This window comes from Lissotriton helveticus, chromosome 11 (genome assembly GCF_964261635.1).
Source record: "Lissotriton helveticus chromosome 11, aLisHel1.1, whole genome shotgun sequence".
NCBI lineage: Eukaryota > Metazoa > Chordata > Amphibia > Caudata > Salamandridae > Lissotriton > Lissotriton helveticus.
The window spans coordinates 1132017932-1132036607 of record NC_136072.1 but is presented as its reverse complement, the minus strand read 5'-3'; the positions used below and the strand labels follow the sequence as shown (position 1 = coordinate 1132036607).

Genomic DNA, 18676 nt, shown 5'->3' with positions numbered 1-18676 from the left:
TCACGGTCGCGGTAGTTAAGGAGACGTGCTATGATGGGCCGCGGCGGCGTTCCAGGCTTGGGTATCGGAGCCAGCGACCTGTGCGCCCGTTCGACGATAAATTGTGCAGAGAAGGCATCTGCTCCGATGGACGTTAGGAGCAACTTTTCTACATATTCTTCCATCCGCCCAGTGTCTGTGGATTCTGGAATACCCGTGACGCGGATGTTATTGCGTCTACTATGGGCTTCCAAGTCCTCATTCATTGCCGCGATAATGCGCAGTAGGTTATGCATTCGGGCAAGCTGAGTCGTGTGAGCAGCAGTGGCGTCGTCGTTATCTGAAATCCTCCGCTCGGCCGCCGTAAGTCGTTCCTCATGTTGATCCACCTTGTGTACCAAAGCATCCATTCGGGATGTAAGTCTGTCGACTTAATCAACCACTGTAGCAAATCCCTGCCGCATCTCCTGTAGTATTTGATGCATATCTAGGTCCCCATGGGGGGCGTCCGAGCAGGTGGCACCGCCGCAATTCGTTTTTGGATCCGGTGTGGTAGTCTTCGGCTTGGTTTTATGAGATGCGTCAAAGGTGAGCTTTGTTTGTCGGTTGTCCTGTCTCACCATGGTGTCCTTTGTGGCGCCGGGGTCCGTTGGGCCACCTAGATTCGTTGGATATAAGTTGCACGACTGTAACACAATGGGAGGAGTGCTGTTGTGCCACTGCACGACGGTGAGCGAGGTCCGCCGTGGTCCGTTCCGTTATGTGGGGGAGATGTCGCTATTCACAAGGAGTAGTATAAGTCGAGCTCCTCTGTCCGTGGAGGACTGGCAGCCTACCGGTGTAATTGGCAGGACAGGAGTGCCACAGAGTAAACAGATCCCCGACGTCAGTTACCACATCAGACCTACTTCAAAGAAGGGCAGCACAGGGTAATGGCGGTGAGCACGTGTAGCATCAGCCAGAGGGAAAGTCTGCACTTTTCGGGCCGCCGCCGAGCAATGGAGGGCTAAGAGCAGTGTATCAAGCAAAGAAAGACCATGTCCGCCAATTCCAGTATTGACACACACTGCACGTCGCAGTAACGTTAGCCGCAGCTCAATGCTCCAGATGTAAAAAAAGTTTGTGCTTTCCCCCGAAGTAACTGTAGTCCAAACGTGTCTTTACAGAGAGGAGGTAGCAGGAGGGGCCGCCGCCCTCGTGGCCATTAAGGATCGAGATGCAGCAGGTGGGGGGAGGGGGGGCCAGCACTCACCGGCCGGAGCCTGCAGGCCGCTATTCCGCATTCCGCCGTTCCACAACAGCCCTCTATCCTCCTAAGTCTCCACAAGGCAGCCTCGGGGGGGGGGGGGGGGGGGCGAGGAGCACAACGGTCGTACCAGAGCAGGCGTGGTGCGCGCCGTAGGATAACAGGTCAAGATCGGCGCTCCGGACCTGTCACCTCGTGGGAAGCCTCGGACTGTCTTAGAGCCGCAGCCCGCAGCTCGCGGCAGCAGGGGCTCCGGCGGTGTCTTAGGAGAAAGCTCCGGGTCGATTTTCTCAGGCACACTTGAGCAGAGGCACTCCAAACTCGGGTCGATTCTGGAAAGGGTTCTCAGCGACCCAGCGATGTAATTTGGACGAGTTTAGGGTCCAGCAAGTGAGGATAATGGGAGGATTAATAAGCCAGGGAACAGGAGCCTCACCAAAAGGCGGCCATGCTGTGTGCGCGCCCTCTAGCGCCCCGATCTTGAGGAACCTTCGCTCTCCTCAGAAGACACAGGGTACTCCCTGTCTTTAAGCCTCTGCAGCCATAATAAAAGCCTCCTCTCATGGTCCTTCAAAGTCTTTGATGAAAAGGTGCGACATACATTACAGTCCTTAGGTTTGTGATCAGGATAAAACCAGTAAAGGCAGTCTTTATGAGGTTTGTCGATATGCAGCCTTTTCTTCCTGCAGGTACCACAGGGCCTGAAAAGGCCTTTTTCGGGTGCAACTGACATGGAGAAGTCAGTGAAATCCACCCAGGAAAAAGAGTTAGATCTGTAAAATAACTTGAGAAAAACTGAAGACAAGGATATTACAAAAGTTATGAGGAAAAAACTGAGCAGAGCTCAGTGGAGACTCCCTAGCATGACGTGCAGTAGAAACTCTGAGGGACTGGGGCTCCTTTCAGGAAGGTTCTAGAGGGTGGTGACAGCTGATTGGTTGTTTTATTAAGTTAGGTCCTTTTTTAAATAAGGACTTGGATATGGTTACTAAATAATGAGGCCTATGACCTTTTGACTTCTATATCTATTATGACACTACTTTATAAATGTACCGAGGACTCCCATCTCAATGACGGGAAATGATTCAAGCATGCGAATCTATGAAAGTTCCAATACTGGAGTAACATTTATTCCTCTTACGGATGGGATAAGAACCTGATTTTAGGGGACTGGCAGAACAAGTTCAAATGTGGAAGAAGGTGATGGGCTGCTCTCCTAAAAGCAGGTAACAGAGAAATACTCCTGCTCTGCACTATTATCATTTCACTGCCATCACTGTCTGTACTCTACAGCCTGGGGAGATGGTTGTAGTTGTTCTCCTAGATTGGGAGGTAGACTTGGTGTGCCCTACTAAAGTGTCCCGCTCTGGGACCTTTATCCATCCCAACATGACACCTGCCCAATAATGAATAAGATTAGTTCTTCCTGCTACCAATGAGCCTGACCAGTCCACCAAGAGACATACTTCCAGCCCAGAGCTGCCACAGATAAAAACCAGGCAGCACAGTTAGCTAGGATCCAATTGACTCCCATTCCCTTCAAAGCAAATTCTCCCCACACAGAAACGTGGACCATCTGTCCTGATGAAGATCTGTGCATTCAGTCCTGGGAGGAAATGCATGCACTGATTCCTTATACTTTTTTCTATGCCCTAAAAATGTCCCACCTCGGGCTGCCCGAAACAATTTATTGTATTAGAAACCCCCTGTAAAGTTAACTGTCAAGCAGCTAACAAGAGTATATTTCCTTAATGGGTACACAGTAACTATTAGGTGCATACAGCTCCTCCGCTAAGGCAGAAGAGTGTCGCCCCACTGAATGTAAAAGCAAAAATAAAATAATAACGCAACATTTATGTTATCATCATTTTATTTTTCTGTAAGGAGTCCGAGCCAGGTTAGAGCATGGTGGGGCTGGGCTGTGTCACAGGGAGACGGAGGAGGAGTAATATAATGTGCACTTAAGTGTGCATGACAGTCTGGCCGGCCAAACCGTCATGCGGACTTAGCATGTTCTCCACCTATCTGTATTGCACAGCTGGGTGGAGAACAAGCACAGGCTCCCAGTCCCTGTCTGAGTGCCAAACCACAGCGCTCAGACGCATCATGATGATGCTGACATGCTGATGATAGCAGCATCGTGATTGGCTAAGGGAGCCTGTGTGCTTCTGTGCTGCTGGGAGAAGAGAAGAAGACGGAGGAGAGGCATCGGCCCTTCAGGTAAGTGAAATCTTATTATTATAATTTTTTTTAATCGAGGCACCGCCCTACCAGTACATTTCCAAAGCGGCCGCCACTGAGAACATTCAAACCTCTCATCACTGCCTTTACTTTATCTGACTGTGTGCTTTTACAAATGCCACTCAATACAGTTGAGAAACGCTTATTCTTTTTATTCAGAGTTGGCAGTGCATTGTGTTTTTGTAAGAAATACTCTCTGAGTCTAATAAAAATGTGAGGGTTTTTTCTCTAAAAGGCCATGACTTAACCATAAACATTGTCCCTTTTGTGTGCATTACCTGATGAAGGAGCCAGGTATTTGTACACAGGCAGTGAAAACAATGTGAAAAATGGAGGTAAAATATTTAGGTGGTTGACATAATATTGTAAATGTAAATCTTTGATGAGTTAAACCATTTAGCAATTACCATAATGCTTTCGTATGCATATTGTGAACTAGTGATGTGACCAATTTCACAGCCTGATTATCAACGAGATCTGCATATTTTCTATCTGCGATGTTGGTGGACCTACAGCCTCCCTTGCTGGTGATTAATAATCTTTCATTGGCAGCAAAGTTTTTTCCACCCAAGTTGATCTATCTGCCAGGGCAGGAGACACATTGTTATAGGAACGTTTTAGCAAAAATTCAACAAAGGTTGTTACTGCTAAAGGCCATTCCACGGTGAAGGTCACTCCTAGTTGGGAAAAACTATTCATGGCCTCTTAAAAGCCTCCCCTATATGCCTAGGAGGCATGTTTCATTATGTTAAGGACTAAGGGCTTAGTATGGCGGGCGGACTATCGTGAAATGGGACCGCCGTCATAAGGGCGGGGGTCCAGTGGGGGCCATTAGGATGCGCCCGTCACAGTGGTGGGCTGTTCCTGCATTCCTGTCATTGTGTGGGGCGGTGCACTCAGCACCGCCCGCCGCAATGCCAGGAAGGCATGTTGTGCACTTCCATGCACAACATGGCAGGCACCATGGAACTGGTACCCCCCCATGTGCACCCCCCAGAGTCCCTGAGGGCCCGCAAAGGGCCCCCGCAAGCAATCCCTGCATGCCTTTCCTTGGCGGCAATGCCGCCACGGAAAGGCATGTTTCCGCCCCATCCTAATATGGCTGGCGGTGTCTAACAGACAACACCACCATATTAAACTCTTTTCCGAGATCCTAATGGGCCCCAGAGTGTCTACCTTCTCCATGAAGTCTCACAAGTATCTAAAGGGCAGTCTTTCTTGGAGTTAACTCCATCATTCACTCAAGACTGGATGGCTGGTCTTTCCCCCATGTCTTACGGAGTCAACTCTGGAACGTGGCAGGGTTGTTGGTCTCTGCCAGAAGTATGTTTTCCACTAAGTGCACGATATATACGCAGGACAATACTGTTCAGGTGTGAACTGTAAATTTGGAGGATTCTTTGTTACCACCCGCATAAACCTCAGATTGTATGGGTATATCCTATGTGTTGATTTAGCCACACATGGGTTTTACTGTTTGGATTTACTGTATGTCACTTCAAATTAGAATTCAGATATGATTTGACATGTGTAAAATAAAATCAATACATTCTTCTAACAAACATTTTAGTCCATGAGTCTGGTACATAAAAGTGTTTTATAAGGACAGAATATGGATAGGCCTTCATATAACAGACTGTAAGAAATATCGTTATCCTCTTGGTTCCAATGGGATAAGTGTCTACACCATTTCAAACAACACAGGGATGACTCACTCCGAAGCTAATTTATTTCAGGCCGCGTCTAAATTAGCAACAGTCTGGATATAAAGAACACAGTTTTGAAGATTTGCTTGCCCACAGCCACTTGTAGGATTTATATACGTAATGCGTTCTATTGAAGATAAAATAACATCTCTGTGATTGATAGCGCATCATAATAGGTGGGTGGCACACATTACTGCTCTATTGTTTTCCATTAACTTTGAAATTCTTTGTACCTGTACTGAATGGAGATTACACATTGCCCTGAATGTATCCCTCAGAAGTCATATGAACCTTTTCAGTTTGGTTCTTTGGACTGAGACGGTGCACCATGCTGTGGGAGTTAAGAAAACCAGGGCAGAAAGGTGGCACTGCAAAATGCTATATATAACTACCTACCCGTTCTACTCGCCCACCATGTGTCTCAAGGAACTTAAAATACAAGTCTACAGAGAAATGTTAATGTGGTACCTGACAAACAATGAAGCAAAATACGGTCTCACTTTATTAGGGGTGCAGAAAATACTCAAAGTTTTGGAAGTGCGACAATTGGTGTTTTGCTGCTGGTCGGGGAAACTGACTGAGGAGACATAATACCATGTGGGTAGCCCGAGAAGAGGCTGGTGCTCGGAGAGGATGTAGTGTTAATGTCGGGGAGGCTGGAGGACTCCAGCTGGTAAGATGAACTGACGGACGACTTGTCGGCTGGGTCCTTACTTGCCCTGATTTTGGATTCCCAGGCTAGGTGAAGTCGGTTGGTAGTCATTGTTGAGGCCCAGAGCGGGTGGGAGGCTAGACAGTGCTCTTCGTGGAAGCTTAGTGGCTGTATGAGGAAGGGCCACTGTAGGTTGCAGCCGGGCCCTCCCATCTTTGCCATCCGTTCGTGGTAGAGGTCAGTGACGGGTTTAGCTATAAATCCAATTTTGCTAGCCAGACGCCGTTCTGTCTTGTGTTTGTAGACCATGAGTGAGACGGCACTTTCAATGAGGCATTCCAGCATTTCTTCATGGGTGAATTTATGCCCACCCACCGTGCTGAGCTTTGGCGTGCAGCATGGTTTTCTTCCTTCAGTGCTTACATTCCTGGGGAGGGAAACCCACCTAGTGACTGGATGACCTTCTGGAAGGTCAGACTACAAAGAGAGAGAGAAAAAAAAGACAAAACAATTGATTTCTATGTTACACAACCCTAAACAAACGCATGAAAGCATGAACATGTTACAGGCAAATTCTTTTTGTCCCACTGAAAACTTTAAACCAGTCTAATCAAACACCTCAGATTTATTCAAAATGCCATAATGCCAACAAAGGTAGAACTTGTTCTGAGAAAGCTTGAGCAAGAGTAACAAACTGGCCTGTATTTTTGCCATTTTGCCCCGGTTCTACTAGGCCCCTAGTGTTACCCTCTGAAAGGCAAGTGATGAGTAAAAGCGATTTTCCTCCAACACAAGATGTTACCTAAATTACATGTTTGGTTGCTTTTATTGCTAAAAATTCCATGGTATAAAAAGTCATATTTCACAGGGGACCATGATAAATGGAAAATATTTCTTGGTTCCCTCTGAAATACGCATTTCATCATCATAATGACAACCGGCAAACCCCTTTGCAGAGGTTTACCATTGTCAGGGCTTCTAGGATTATGTGGCGTAGAGTACCAAATTGTGAACCAAGGTTATCTAAATTATGCGGTAGAAAGGGAAATTACGCTTCACATTATCTGGAAGACTGATTTTCATCCATTTGAGCAAGATTTTTTTTCATGAAACCCAGTAATTATGTGGCAATTTACGTCAACTGCAGTAAATCCATGATTACTCGGTACGCACAGCAGCTACAGAATCACATAAATCCAAAGACCATCACCAATTATCCCCAATGTCCCTTCCTCCATAGCCAGTTCGGGGGGAGAGAGGAGGCCAGAGTCTGGTGTGGTGTCTAGGCCTCTGGCATTAGCCAAATCCTCGTACCAGGTGTCATCCGCCATGACTCTAATAGGGGGTTGGAACAGTCATAGGGATCCTCAGAGCCTTTCCATTTGTGTTCCTCAGTGGGCTTTTAAGGGAAATATGGCTCCATTTCTGATTCAGGCCGTGTGGGTCTGGCTGGCGCTAGAGCCAAAGTACTGAAGTCGAGAATTACGATGGGTTTGGTGTCACCGATGAGTGTCAGTGCCCAGGAATGCTGCCACTGGAATGTGTCCCGGAGGAGGCTGCGAAGCCTCGGCCGGTAACCGATTCGGATCCAACAATTGATCCAGGGGGGCGACTGGCGCTGAGGATTGACCTGCATTTGGAGTTTCAGTTGAAGATCCTCCCAAACACATGGGACCCAAAAGCGACCCAGGGTGGTTGGGCTGCCCAAATGTGAGGCCCATGACCTCGTAGAATTCACAGAGTTGGGCGGGGGTCGCTCTGGGAAGCTTGGAGAAGTGCGAAACAGACCCAATGTCAGATGCTGGCTGCACAGGAACAACCCATGATCGGGGCCTGGATTTGTGGCATTGTTCCCTCAGATTGTCCAAAGAGTGGGAGCGATGCAGAGAAGTGAAAGAGTGATTCAACTTCTTTGACTTCCTATTATGGGACTTACCAGTAGAAGTCAAGGAACTTAAGGAGGATCTATGCGAGCGACTAAGGGAGTGGTCCCCAGACCTCTCTCGTGAACAGGACCTGGATCGGCACTGAGTCACATGACGAGCAGCCAAGAGCTTCATTGCCCGCTCACGGAGAGCCTTGGGATTTATGGTGTAGCACTCGCGCAAGACGTGGAGGCATGATCCCCCTCTAGGCACCACAGACACACCAAAAGGGGGGCCATCATCGATATCTGCAGATGACACGTAGGTTTGGGGGCATATCAATAAAGGAACACTAATCGTCGACAAAATGTAAAAAAATCCAGTAAAAAAATGACTTAAGGGGGTCGTTGAGATCCGTGCTGATGGTGCGGAAAAGAAGGAATTGAGGTCAGCGCACTAGGGTGGCGCATTTATTAGCATCATGAATGTTACTTTTGTTGCAGACAATGCCACGAGGACCTGAACGACGCCGCCAAATGCGGGCACTCAATGGGATTGCTCAAAATGTTTCGGTACCAATCTGACACTTGGGGAATATTCTATGGTAATGAATCTGTGGATAGAAGCCTCTATCAGGTAGTATTCATTGTTAGCCACATTATGAAGTACACTGTTTTTCAAGCAAATACCCTACATACCCCCAAAATAACATGTAATGTAAAAAATATATAACAAGTAATAAGTGTAATATGCTCCTATATTGTAAACTCAATGTTCTGGTGATATTTACAAACCACTCAACGTCGAAGTTTATGACGTCACCAGAACCCCCTCAAAGGTGATAATGGACCATGCATCCTCTATATAACATATATGCAGCTGTGCAGAGTTTAATATGCTATTAGTTGCCATTGGTGAGCGTGCAGAAGAGAAAGGATGAGTGGCAGAATATGGCAGTTAGTACACAAGACTGCAAAGTGGTCGAAATGCGTTTGCTAAAACCTTCTTTCTGTTGTATTATGAACTTTCAGAATAAGTAAATAAGAACATTTTCTGCCACTTGAATGGTACTAGTGTCCTTTCAGGGACAAGTTATGTTTGAAACATTTCAAGCATGCTTCACCTGGAGTTGGCACTGGTGTGATGAAATGACAGCAAATTTTCCTATATAAAGTGCAACAGCACCATGCCCATAGATTTGCTATTGATTACTGTATATAAGCTGACAATTGCAATTCTGTAGCCGTGGTGTTCAGCTGCAAATTCCACAAAAAATGCATTTTTGGATTGCTAATAAAAATCTGCTCAAACTTTGTACAGCATATATATATATATATATATATATATATAATATATATTACCTACTGGTGAAAGCCAGTAGGTATATATAGTTAGGATTGTTTTCCATAGGGAAATCGCAACATTCTATTGGGAATAACTTTGGCGCCGGTTGAGGAATCTTCCTGAAATTGTCCTTAACTTTGCCTCGCGGCGCTCCGGTCCTTCCCTGAAAGTTTGGGGGGGATTCGTTAAGCGGGGGCCGAGATAAAAGGGGGGTCCCAAAACGTGTTTTCCCCATGTTAATTTCCATAGGGCGGTTGGACTCACTTTTAGCCCGAACGGCTGAATGGTTTTCCACCAAACGTGGCAAAATTGTAGGGACTGGTAGCCCAATGTGCCTTTGCTATGTCTCAAGATATGTGCTCCAGTGGTTTTTACGAAAATTAACTTTGAAAAAATTTATATTGGGCTACATTGGGCTATATATATGTTAGAGCCCAAATGTAGCCCAATGTAGCCCAAAGATGGCCACCAGAGACAAAAAAACGAAATGTAGCCCAAATATCAGCCAGATGTAGCTCAACTATAGCCCAAGGACAGAATGTCCCAGAGTGTTCTAAAGAATAACTAGAGCGCTAACAGTCTTCCTTATGACAAAAGTATGGCACACCTGAAGTCATCTTGATTAGAATAAAGTGTTAACACTTAAAACATTTAATTTGCAAAGGAACAAAATGAGGGGGTTCATTTTGCCATAGAAATTATGATTAGTGCTGAAGAAAGAACAATTAGGGCACATTTTGAGTGACTTCTCAAATCCTCTTATATTTCATTAAAAAAATTCTGATATGCAGTCTCCCAAGATGGCCACCAGAGACAAAAGAGCCTGTGCTTAAAAACTCTGTTAGCAAAGCAGGCATTTGAGATTTAAAAAACGTTTTAATATATAAAAACGTTATCCGCTAATAGAATTAGCATTTAAAAAACCTTGCGAATTCAATGAATAAACCATAGGTTTCAGGCCTTATATAGTTAGGAATTAGCATTTAAAAAACCTTGCGAATTCACTGAAAAAACCATAGGTTTCAGGCCTTATATAGTTAGGAATTAGCATTTAAAAAACCTTTGAAATTCACTGAAAAAACCATAGGTTTCAGGCCTTATATAGTTAGGAATTAGCATTTAAAAAACCTTGCAAATTCACTGAAAAAACCATAGGTTTCAGGCCTTATATAGTTAGGAATTAGCATTTAAAAAACCTTTGAAATTCACTGAAAAAAAACCATAGGTTTCAGGCCTTATATAGTTGGGAATTAGCATTTAAAAAACCTTGCAAATTCACTGAAAAAACCATAGGTTTCAGGCCTTATATAGTTAGGAATTAGCATTTAAAAAACCTTTGAAATTCACTGAAAAAACCATAGGTTTCAGGAGTTATATAGTTAGGAATTAGCTTTTAAAAAAACTTTGAAATTCACTCAAAAAACTATAAGTTTTAGTGGTGTTATAGTTAGCTGGACATTTTACTCATACAAAACCATTGAAATTTCTCCTATAGAGTTAGTTGTACTAACTGTATTTCGCGCACCCGCAATCCACTGCTGATGATGTCACATATTAGATCATTCATGACATGGTCAGTGACATCACTGATGACATCTCAAATGACATCACTGATGACATCACTGATGACATCATCCACGTAACAATCACATACACCTTTTCATACACTATTACAATTTTTCATCACTCTTTGTAAAATAGAGTATCATATTTAAATCCATTGTCACAGCAATACAAGTATCTAAAAATCCACTCAGTGATTCATAGATGTATACACACATCTAATCACTTACCTATGGATTCACTCATTCATGCTGTCAATGAACAATAGAACACTATCAAAAATACTTATACATCTATATCAACATTAAACAACAGCACGCATCCTATTCACATATGAAGTCATCCTACTCACTTATGCAAACAATGGATCATACTTACATATTTACTTAGCAAAACACTTATACAAACACCACTTCTTCTATTCATTTAGATAGTACGTCATACTTAGTGAATTATAAAATCATTATTACAAGTATACAGTTATCCATACAGTCACTCACACAATCATTGTGTCTTATGTATACTTATTTATATACAACAACTGACACATACACTGCCTTTTATTTTTCTAGTTTGTTGGACCTGTACCATTGAGAAATATATTTGCTCATCACCACACCCATAAAGATATTCACTCACCCAAACAACTGTTAGAACATGTAGTTTTAACTTCATATATCTACTGAATCAACTATTCACACATCTTTGGACAGTCACACACCCCCCACCGAACCACACACACTTTCACACTCCCATACAAATACTCAGTTAACTAATCAATAACTAATATAGACTTTCACATAGCTAGTAACCAACTGTAGAATCAGTTTACACAACAACTGACAAAGTGATACAGATATTCACACAGTTTAGTCACTATCCACTATATTTAGTGAGACATTATAAATTGGTCAAGTAAACAGTCAATTACACTGCTACTAAATCCTCCATCCAAATATTTATTTATATATATCCACTTATTCTTCAATGCAAATTGCTATATATATAATGCATATTTAAATAACGAAGCAAACCACATTCACTGGATGATGTCATCAGTGATGTCATCAGTGATGTCATTTGAGATGTCATCAGTGATGTCACTGACCATGTCATGAATGATCTAATATGTGACATCATCAGCAGTGGATTGCGGGTGCGCGAAATATAGTTAGTACAACTAACCATATAGGAGCAATTTCAATGGTTTTGTATGAGTAAAATGTCCAGCTAACTATAACACCACTAAAACTTATAGTTTTTTGAGTGAATTTCAAAGGTTTTTTAAAAGCTGTTTTCCGGGTATGAAATAGAATGTGTGTAATGTGTGTATTCAGATACGGTCATTCGCGTGCTCCCCCGCTTGAGGCCCAGCTGCAGCCCTGGTTCATGTTAGCAGGCGCGTGTCCCCCCGCTTGAGGCCCAGCTGCAGCCCTAGTTCATGTTAGCAGACGCATGTAATTAGTGTAGTGATCCGCCGCCTGAGCCCGGCTACAGCCCTGGTTGATGTTAGCAGGCGCGTGTAATTTGGTTTAATGTGATAGTTCAGCGCGCATGAGAGGCTGCACTAATTGTCCCCGCAGACACGCTCAGTCGCGTGTGCCCCCGCTTAAGGGCCAGCGGCGACCATTTAACAATTAGAATTGTGTGAGTCTTGAATGATAGTTTCCTGCTGTTCTTATTTTTTTATGACCCACACCGACGCTCTTCGACCCCGAGTGCTTTTTTCATTTCATTTTCAATCTTTATTTCGACTGCTTTAGCCATAAAAGATACATACATAAAAAAACACAACATATCATTTTACATATATCTTACTTTAAACAAATAAAAGAAAATTATTCCATTAAGTAAAAATTCATAAAAACCCTCTTCAACAACAGTACATGCATATGCACAAACCTTGACACAGTTAGCTTTATAAAAGAAAAAGAGAATTTTTAACAGTGTTAAGCTACTCAAAATGGTTGGCCAATCTTCTTTCGAGCAAAGTAAACTGAATGGAGGAATCTACTAATGCTAAAAACAATAATTTGTGAAGTGTTGGTTTTGACAAGTCTATAAGCCAAAGAACAAGATCTTATTCCTAGGATGTTGAATAGGGGTTTGATCCACCTTTTTCTTGCTTTGTTGTAAGCTTGGCAAAAAAACAAAATGTGGACCTCATCCTCCATATGAAGGCCTGGACACATTGAATACGTTCCCTGTGTAGGGTCTACCCCATCCTGATTTCTCTTAGCCCAGCGTTCAACATTAGAGTTTGTCATAAGGTTCCCATACCTAAACTTCAGAAATAGGGACTTCGCAAGAGGAGGCTCTATCTCCTCTAGGAATTCCTCAAAAAGAGGTTCATCTTTAAAGCCTAAAAAATTTTGAGTGAGAGAACCAATGCTGTTACCATTTGCTAACCGATTGATAATGAAAGACCAAAAGGCTTGTTTCACCATAGATTTTGCGTAAGAAGGTAGCCTTTCAGGATAATCCCAAAACTGAGATAAACCCAGGATAAAAAACCATTTTTTGATGTGTTTGAGCCATACAACAGAATGTAAAGAATCAAGGCTCAATATCTCCTGAAGGCCTTTCCTATAGTCAATCAATTCAGGTGTAGACCATAGTCTAACCCAAAACATTAATGGTCTTAAGATGGTATAATTATCAGTTCTTTTAAAATTCAAGTCCATTTGGAGGGGAATCAGTGGTGTACTGATGGGCACCCTTACTATTGCTCTCTTAAATTCGTTATCCAGGCCATAAAAACTGTCCCTTGCCCACGGACCCCATATCTCGGCCCCGTAAAGGGCAGCAGACTGAGTTTTAAATTTAAAAAGCTCAAGCGCGGGGCTCACACTTTTGCTTGAGCTAGTATTAAGTTTATTAATAATCGGTTTGACGTTGTGGGCATAGGACATCTTACTTTTCTCAATTTGGTGCTTCCAAGTTAAGTTTGAATCTAGCACCACCCCCAGATAAGAGAAATTGTCCACTATTTCTAGGGCTTGACCGTCCAGACTTAAGGTCCCCCTGTCCGGCCTGCATGGATTTAATGCCATGCACTTGGTTTTGTTAACGTTTATCTCTAAACCTTTCTTCACACAATATGTACTAAAGGAGTTCAGGAGTGCCTGGAGACCTTTCTTGGTTTGAGATATCAGGATGGTATCATCTGCGAAAAGTAACGCAGGCACCCTTTCCCCAGTAAGTTTTGGTGAATCATTAGTACAACTGTTCAAATGATCAGGGATATCGTTAACAAATAGGGAAAATAAAGTAGGGGCCAAAACACATCCTTGGCGTACACCACGCTCTATGGGGATGTCACGTGTCAATTTCCCTTTAGGACCCCACCTGATGTTAGCGTGGTTCCTAGCATGTAGCTCAACTATTTGCGCCAAAAGACAACCAGGTAATCCAATATCGTTTAATGACCTCCAAAGTAGATTACGAGGGACAAGGTCGAATGCCGCCCTCAGATCTACAAAGGCGACGTACAGGTGACCCTTCCTAATGAGTACATACTTCCAGTATATACAACAGAATCTAAAGACCTGGTCTACAGTACTGACCTTGCCCCTAAAACCGGCTTGAAATTTGGTTAAAATTGCTTTTTCCTCAAGCCAATCATCTATCCGAAATAGAAGATGCTTAGAGTAAAGTTTTTGCAGAATGTCCATCAAACTAATTGGTCGATAGTTTGATGGAACAAATCTGCTGCCTTTTTTGAAAATCAGAACAACTTCTGCAGCACGCCAGCTATCAGGAAAGTGGCAGTTGCTGGATAAGGCATTATATAAATGATTTATGTATGGGGCCCAGACATCTATCTCGTGTTTATACAAATCACCTGGTATTTTATCGGGACCAGGGGCTTTACTACTTTTCAATTCAGAGATTGCCCTTTCTGTTTCACCAATCGAAAAGTTCAAACACTCAATAGGTGGTGGGAACCAAGGAGTGTCGTCAGATCCACTGTCATATTGTCCTTCACGACTCTACCTGCATGGGAGCCATTGGCTACCAATCTCCAAAACCCAACATTATCCTTCGCTTTGGCTGCAGCCAACATGTCCGCCCAATTTGACTCCTCCCATGCCTTTTTTGAGGCTTTTTGGGTAAGCTTATAGGTTTCCCTGGCAACTTTAACATCATCCTTCGTTTTGTTTTTCAATGCAAACAGTAGCTCACTCTTGGCTATTCTACATGAACGATCATACCATAGTTTGCCATGACACCCCATCCTTACATTTTGTTGCTTCTTTCTTGGCATTTTTGTCAAACATATTTTTAGCTCTTGAAAAAATGACTGGTGTAATTCAATGAATTCATCATAGCAATTGGGTGAAAGGAGGTGGTCATCTAAAGACCCGAAAATCGAGTAAAAGAGTGAATATACATTTACAAGTGAATTACAATTAGCAAGTAAATGAGCCCATTTCAGTGCACGTCTGTTGTTACTAACGTGAACCACATCACACGACAAAGAATTAGAAATCTCGGTTTCAGATGTTAAAGAAGTTTCACTAAACAGGATAGGATCAACCGACAATTCCAATGGATAGTGGTCACTTTCACCCCTATTAGCCACCAGGAAGTCAATCATATGACGCCAGATACTTAATGAAACAAAGATAAAATCCAAATTACTTGAAATGTCCGTTAATCTCACCAACTGAACGGCCAGGGCCGAACAGTTGACAAAGTTTGTGGTCTCAAGCTGGGGAATACTATTAGCTTGGTCTTCGTCCGTAAAGACATCAACAAGCCCCAGTACAGGTTCAAAGTTACAGTTAATGTCACCTCCTATAATTACTGGGACATCACCAACCCCCCTTTTTAAGAAACTATCTAAAAGATCAATAGTAGGGGAGTTTTTAGAGTGCACTAAGGGCCTGTTATAGACATTAATCATATAACATTCTTCCCCATTTACGTTTATAAGTTTCAGGGCCAAGATGTCGGGAGAACCCGTATCTACAATTTTGATCTTTATATTCAATGTAACTTTGACCCATATAATGAGACCCCCCGAAGGTCTGCCCCTGATTGCCTGAATTGCCCCAATACCAAAGGTTTTATACCCTATCCTATGGGGTATATCTATTGCCCAGGTTTCTTGCAAAAGACAGAAGTCGCAGGAATCAATGTAATCAGCCCACTCTGGGTCCCTCAAATTTTTGTTTACCCCCGCAATATTCCAGGAGGTTAGAAGCAATGATGTTTTTACCGCTTTACTGGGACATATTAGATTTGCAGGGACCAAAGTAAGCGATTCTGGTCTTGTCATGTTGGCTTGCATTGAGGCATCTACAGAATGTGTATCTAATCCAGATGCCAGACCCACTATACCATTTTTGGCACCATCAATCGAAACTCCCAATTCGTTCCCAGGGTTCATCAAGCTTGCTGCTAGAGTGTGATTGATGGCTAGGGCATCCCCATTGGTTCGATGGTCGTTACCCCCCTTCCCCTTTCCCCACATTACCTTAAAGTTATCAGATTTAATGAAAGGACTTTCATCGCAGACTAAGAGATCAGTGCCATTAGAATTAGTAGAGCAATTTGACTGGGCTGTAAGTCAGTCGACTCCATCTAGGCAACTGAACCTATTAAAGGTAGGAACTCCATGCCACACATTGTGAAGGCCCTGCCTACCCAATTCAGTGCCACGCCTAAAACGATGGTTAATCGTTGTCCAATTTCCTCCATGATTAGATCCCCTCAACGGCGGATAAAAAAATGTTAAAGGTCTAGCTTCAATGGAGGATGAACCTGCATAAGTGTTCCAAGTGCATATATGTTGGGCAGTTTGGGGGTTCTCAAATGATACTACGATGCAGTCACCTGAGATTGATTTACTTATAGAACCAATCCAAGGCACCCTTCTTACCATAAGGATTCTACTTTTCATGTGATTTGAGATGGGCTTGTTTTCGTTTAACCAATAAATCACCTTGTTTTTAAAGACAAAAAGTTTTCCTCGTATTGGTTTTCTAGCTCAGGGACCCCAGTTAATACAATTACAAAAGGACTAGCATCAGGTGGAAGATCTATAAATCCCCCCCTTGGTTTGTTGCTAACATGAGAAGTCTGGTAATTGTGGACTTTGTTTATCGTATTTTTTTAGTCAAGGGAACATGAGGGGTAGACGCAGTATGTGCAGGAGTGTGAGAGTTGGCAATGCTCATTGTTTGATTATTCTTGTCTATTACAGTACTTTTACAGATTAAATTATTAGCAGATTTTCCAACAGAGGTATGAGCAACACTCACAATTTGGTCGAACATCTTTGGCACACTCTTCTTAGCAACTTGGTTGACGCTAGAATCTATTTTCAAGGATACCGGGGGCATAGGGACAAATATGTTACTAGTAGCTACAGCAGAGCTCTGTAACTCACTGCCACTTGAATGTAAACTTAGGCTAGACAAGGTAATAATGCTTTTCTCTACCTCCAGGAGCTGGTTTTCAATACATGATAGCCTAACTTCCAGAGGCCTAAGAAGTTTCTTTAGTGTCTCCCACACAGTTTTCATAAATTCTTCCTTGCCACCCTCTGTGTCTGCCAATAGTGTGGTAGTATTCTCGTCCCCATTAGCAAGGTGCACGCCTGTGATATCTGTGCTCCATGCTTCCGTCTTATCACCATTTTGGGACGACAGCATAGTAGGAAGGGTCTGATGAAACATGCTATTTAAGCCCCCTTGTGGCTTAGACCTTGCTGTAAAACATTGATTTTTTACCACTTTAAACTTTTTCCTAGCATACACTGACTTAGATTGACATTTTCTCTTTTGTAATGGATTTGCCTTAATGACGCCCAGGGTAAATTTAAACTCGTCATTACCTTTATTGACCTCCGACAGTATGTCCAACTTTGGAGGAGTTTCAGGTACATTAATGTCAACTATTTGTTGAGTAGAGTCAAGTGTAGCATCAACAATAGTGGCAATGTCATCGGGGGCAATGTGTACTTCGGCCAATGTAATAATAGGTTTAGGGCCAGCAGGACGCTCAGGAGTTTTAGCTAGAGCAATACTGCCTAGAGAAGATTTTTTCCTTAAAGCAAGATCTGAGGACAGTCTTCTGGCTGCTTCCAGCTCCAAAGATACTCTATGTTGGAGTTTATTAATCTCGATATCAATGTTTGTGTTGGTCCTTGTAATAAAATCGTCCAGAGTTCCAGTGCCCTTTTTTGCAACTTTGGCCCTGCTTCGAGTTTCGCGAGTAGACATTGTACAACTTAGGCCCTGGTCAGGAGTATACAATGTGTGTTAATACCTCACCCATATGGTGCAATCACACCGCCAAGAGGGATGGCCCGGTCCGGTCTTGCTCGGTCTGTAACGGGCTAGAACGGGCCCGCCCTTGTCCCGGGCTTCTCCCGGTCGCTCCCGCGCGCTCCCGCGCAGCGGGTCTAACAGCTTGTATTTAATTAAAAGTCGTGAGAGGGGCGGAGATTGCAGGGAGAGCGGCCCAGGTGCTTCCAATTGGGTCTGGCGGGCGCTCCTGGGACTTGGAGTCCAGCGCCCGCTCTCGCTCGCAGCCCTGCACTCCCTCCCACAGTCGCTACCTCTGGGGGAGGTCGCTGTTCTTCAGATGCAGTCTTAGCCCAAAGCGACGATATCAGGTGAGCCCACGCACGAAGCGGGACCCGCGAAGCGGGTACCGCGAGCAGTAACGGTGGAAGGCTGTAGAAAGGGTCTGCAACGCTGTGCCTCGCGAGAAGTAAAAAGAGTGACTCAACAAGTGTCCAAGGGCAGGAGATCTTTAACGGCTGTAGGTGGGGCGGAGAATGCAGGGAGAGCGTCCCAGGTGCTTCCAATTGGGTCTGGCGGGCGCTCCTGGGACTTGGAGTCCAGCGCCCGCTCTCGCTCGCAGCCCTGCACTCCCTCCCACAGTCGCTACCTCTGGGGGAGGTCGCTGTTCTTCAGATGCAGTATTAGCCCAAAGCGACGATATCAGGTGAGCCCACGCACGAAGCGGGACCCGCGAAGCGGGTACCGCGAGCAGTAACGGTGGAAGGCTGTAGAAAGGGTCTGCAACGCTGTGCCTCACGAGAAGTAAAAAGAGTGCTTTTTAG

General features: G+C 43.8%; 1 protein-coding gene across 1 annotated transcript in view; it reads right to left on the bottom strand.

Annotated features, from left to right (window-relative positions):
- Nucleotides 1-5044: 5044 nt before the first annotated feature.
- The window catches only part of LOC144792711 (uncharacterized), a 1012556-nt gene continuing 998924 nt past the window's right edge, over nucleotides 5045-18676 (bottom strand). The window contains exon 5 of the mRNA XM_078667876.1: nucleotides 5045-6301. Coding sequence (XP_078524002.1) covers nucleotides 5696-6301 — 606 coding nt within the window. The 3' untranslated portion in view covers nucleotides 5045-5695. The remainder of the gene's footprint in view (nucleotides 6302-18676) is intronic.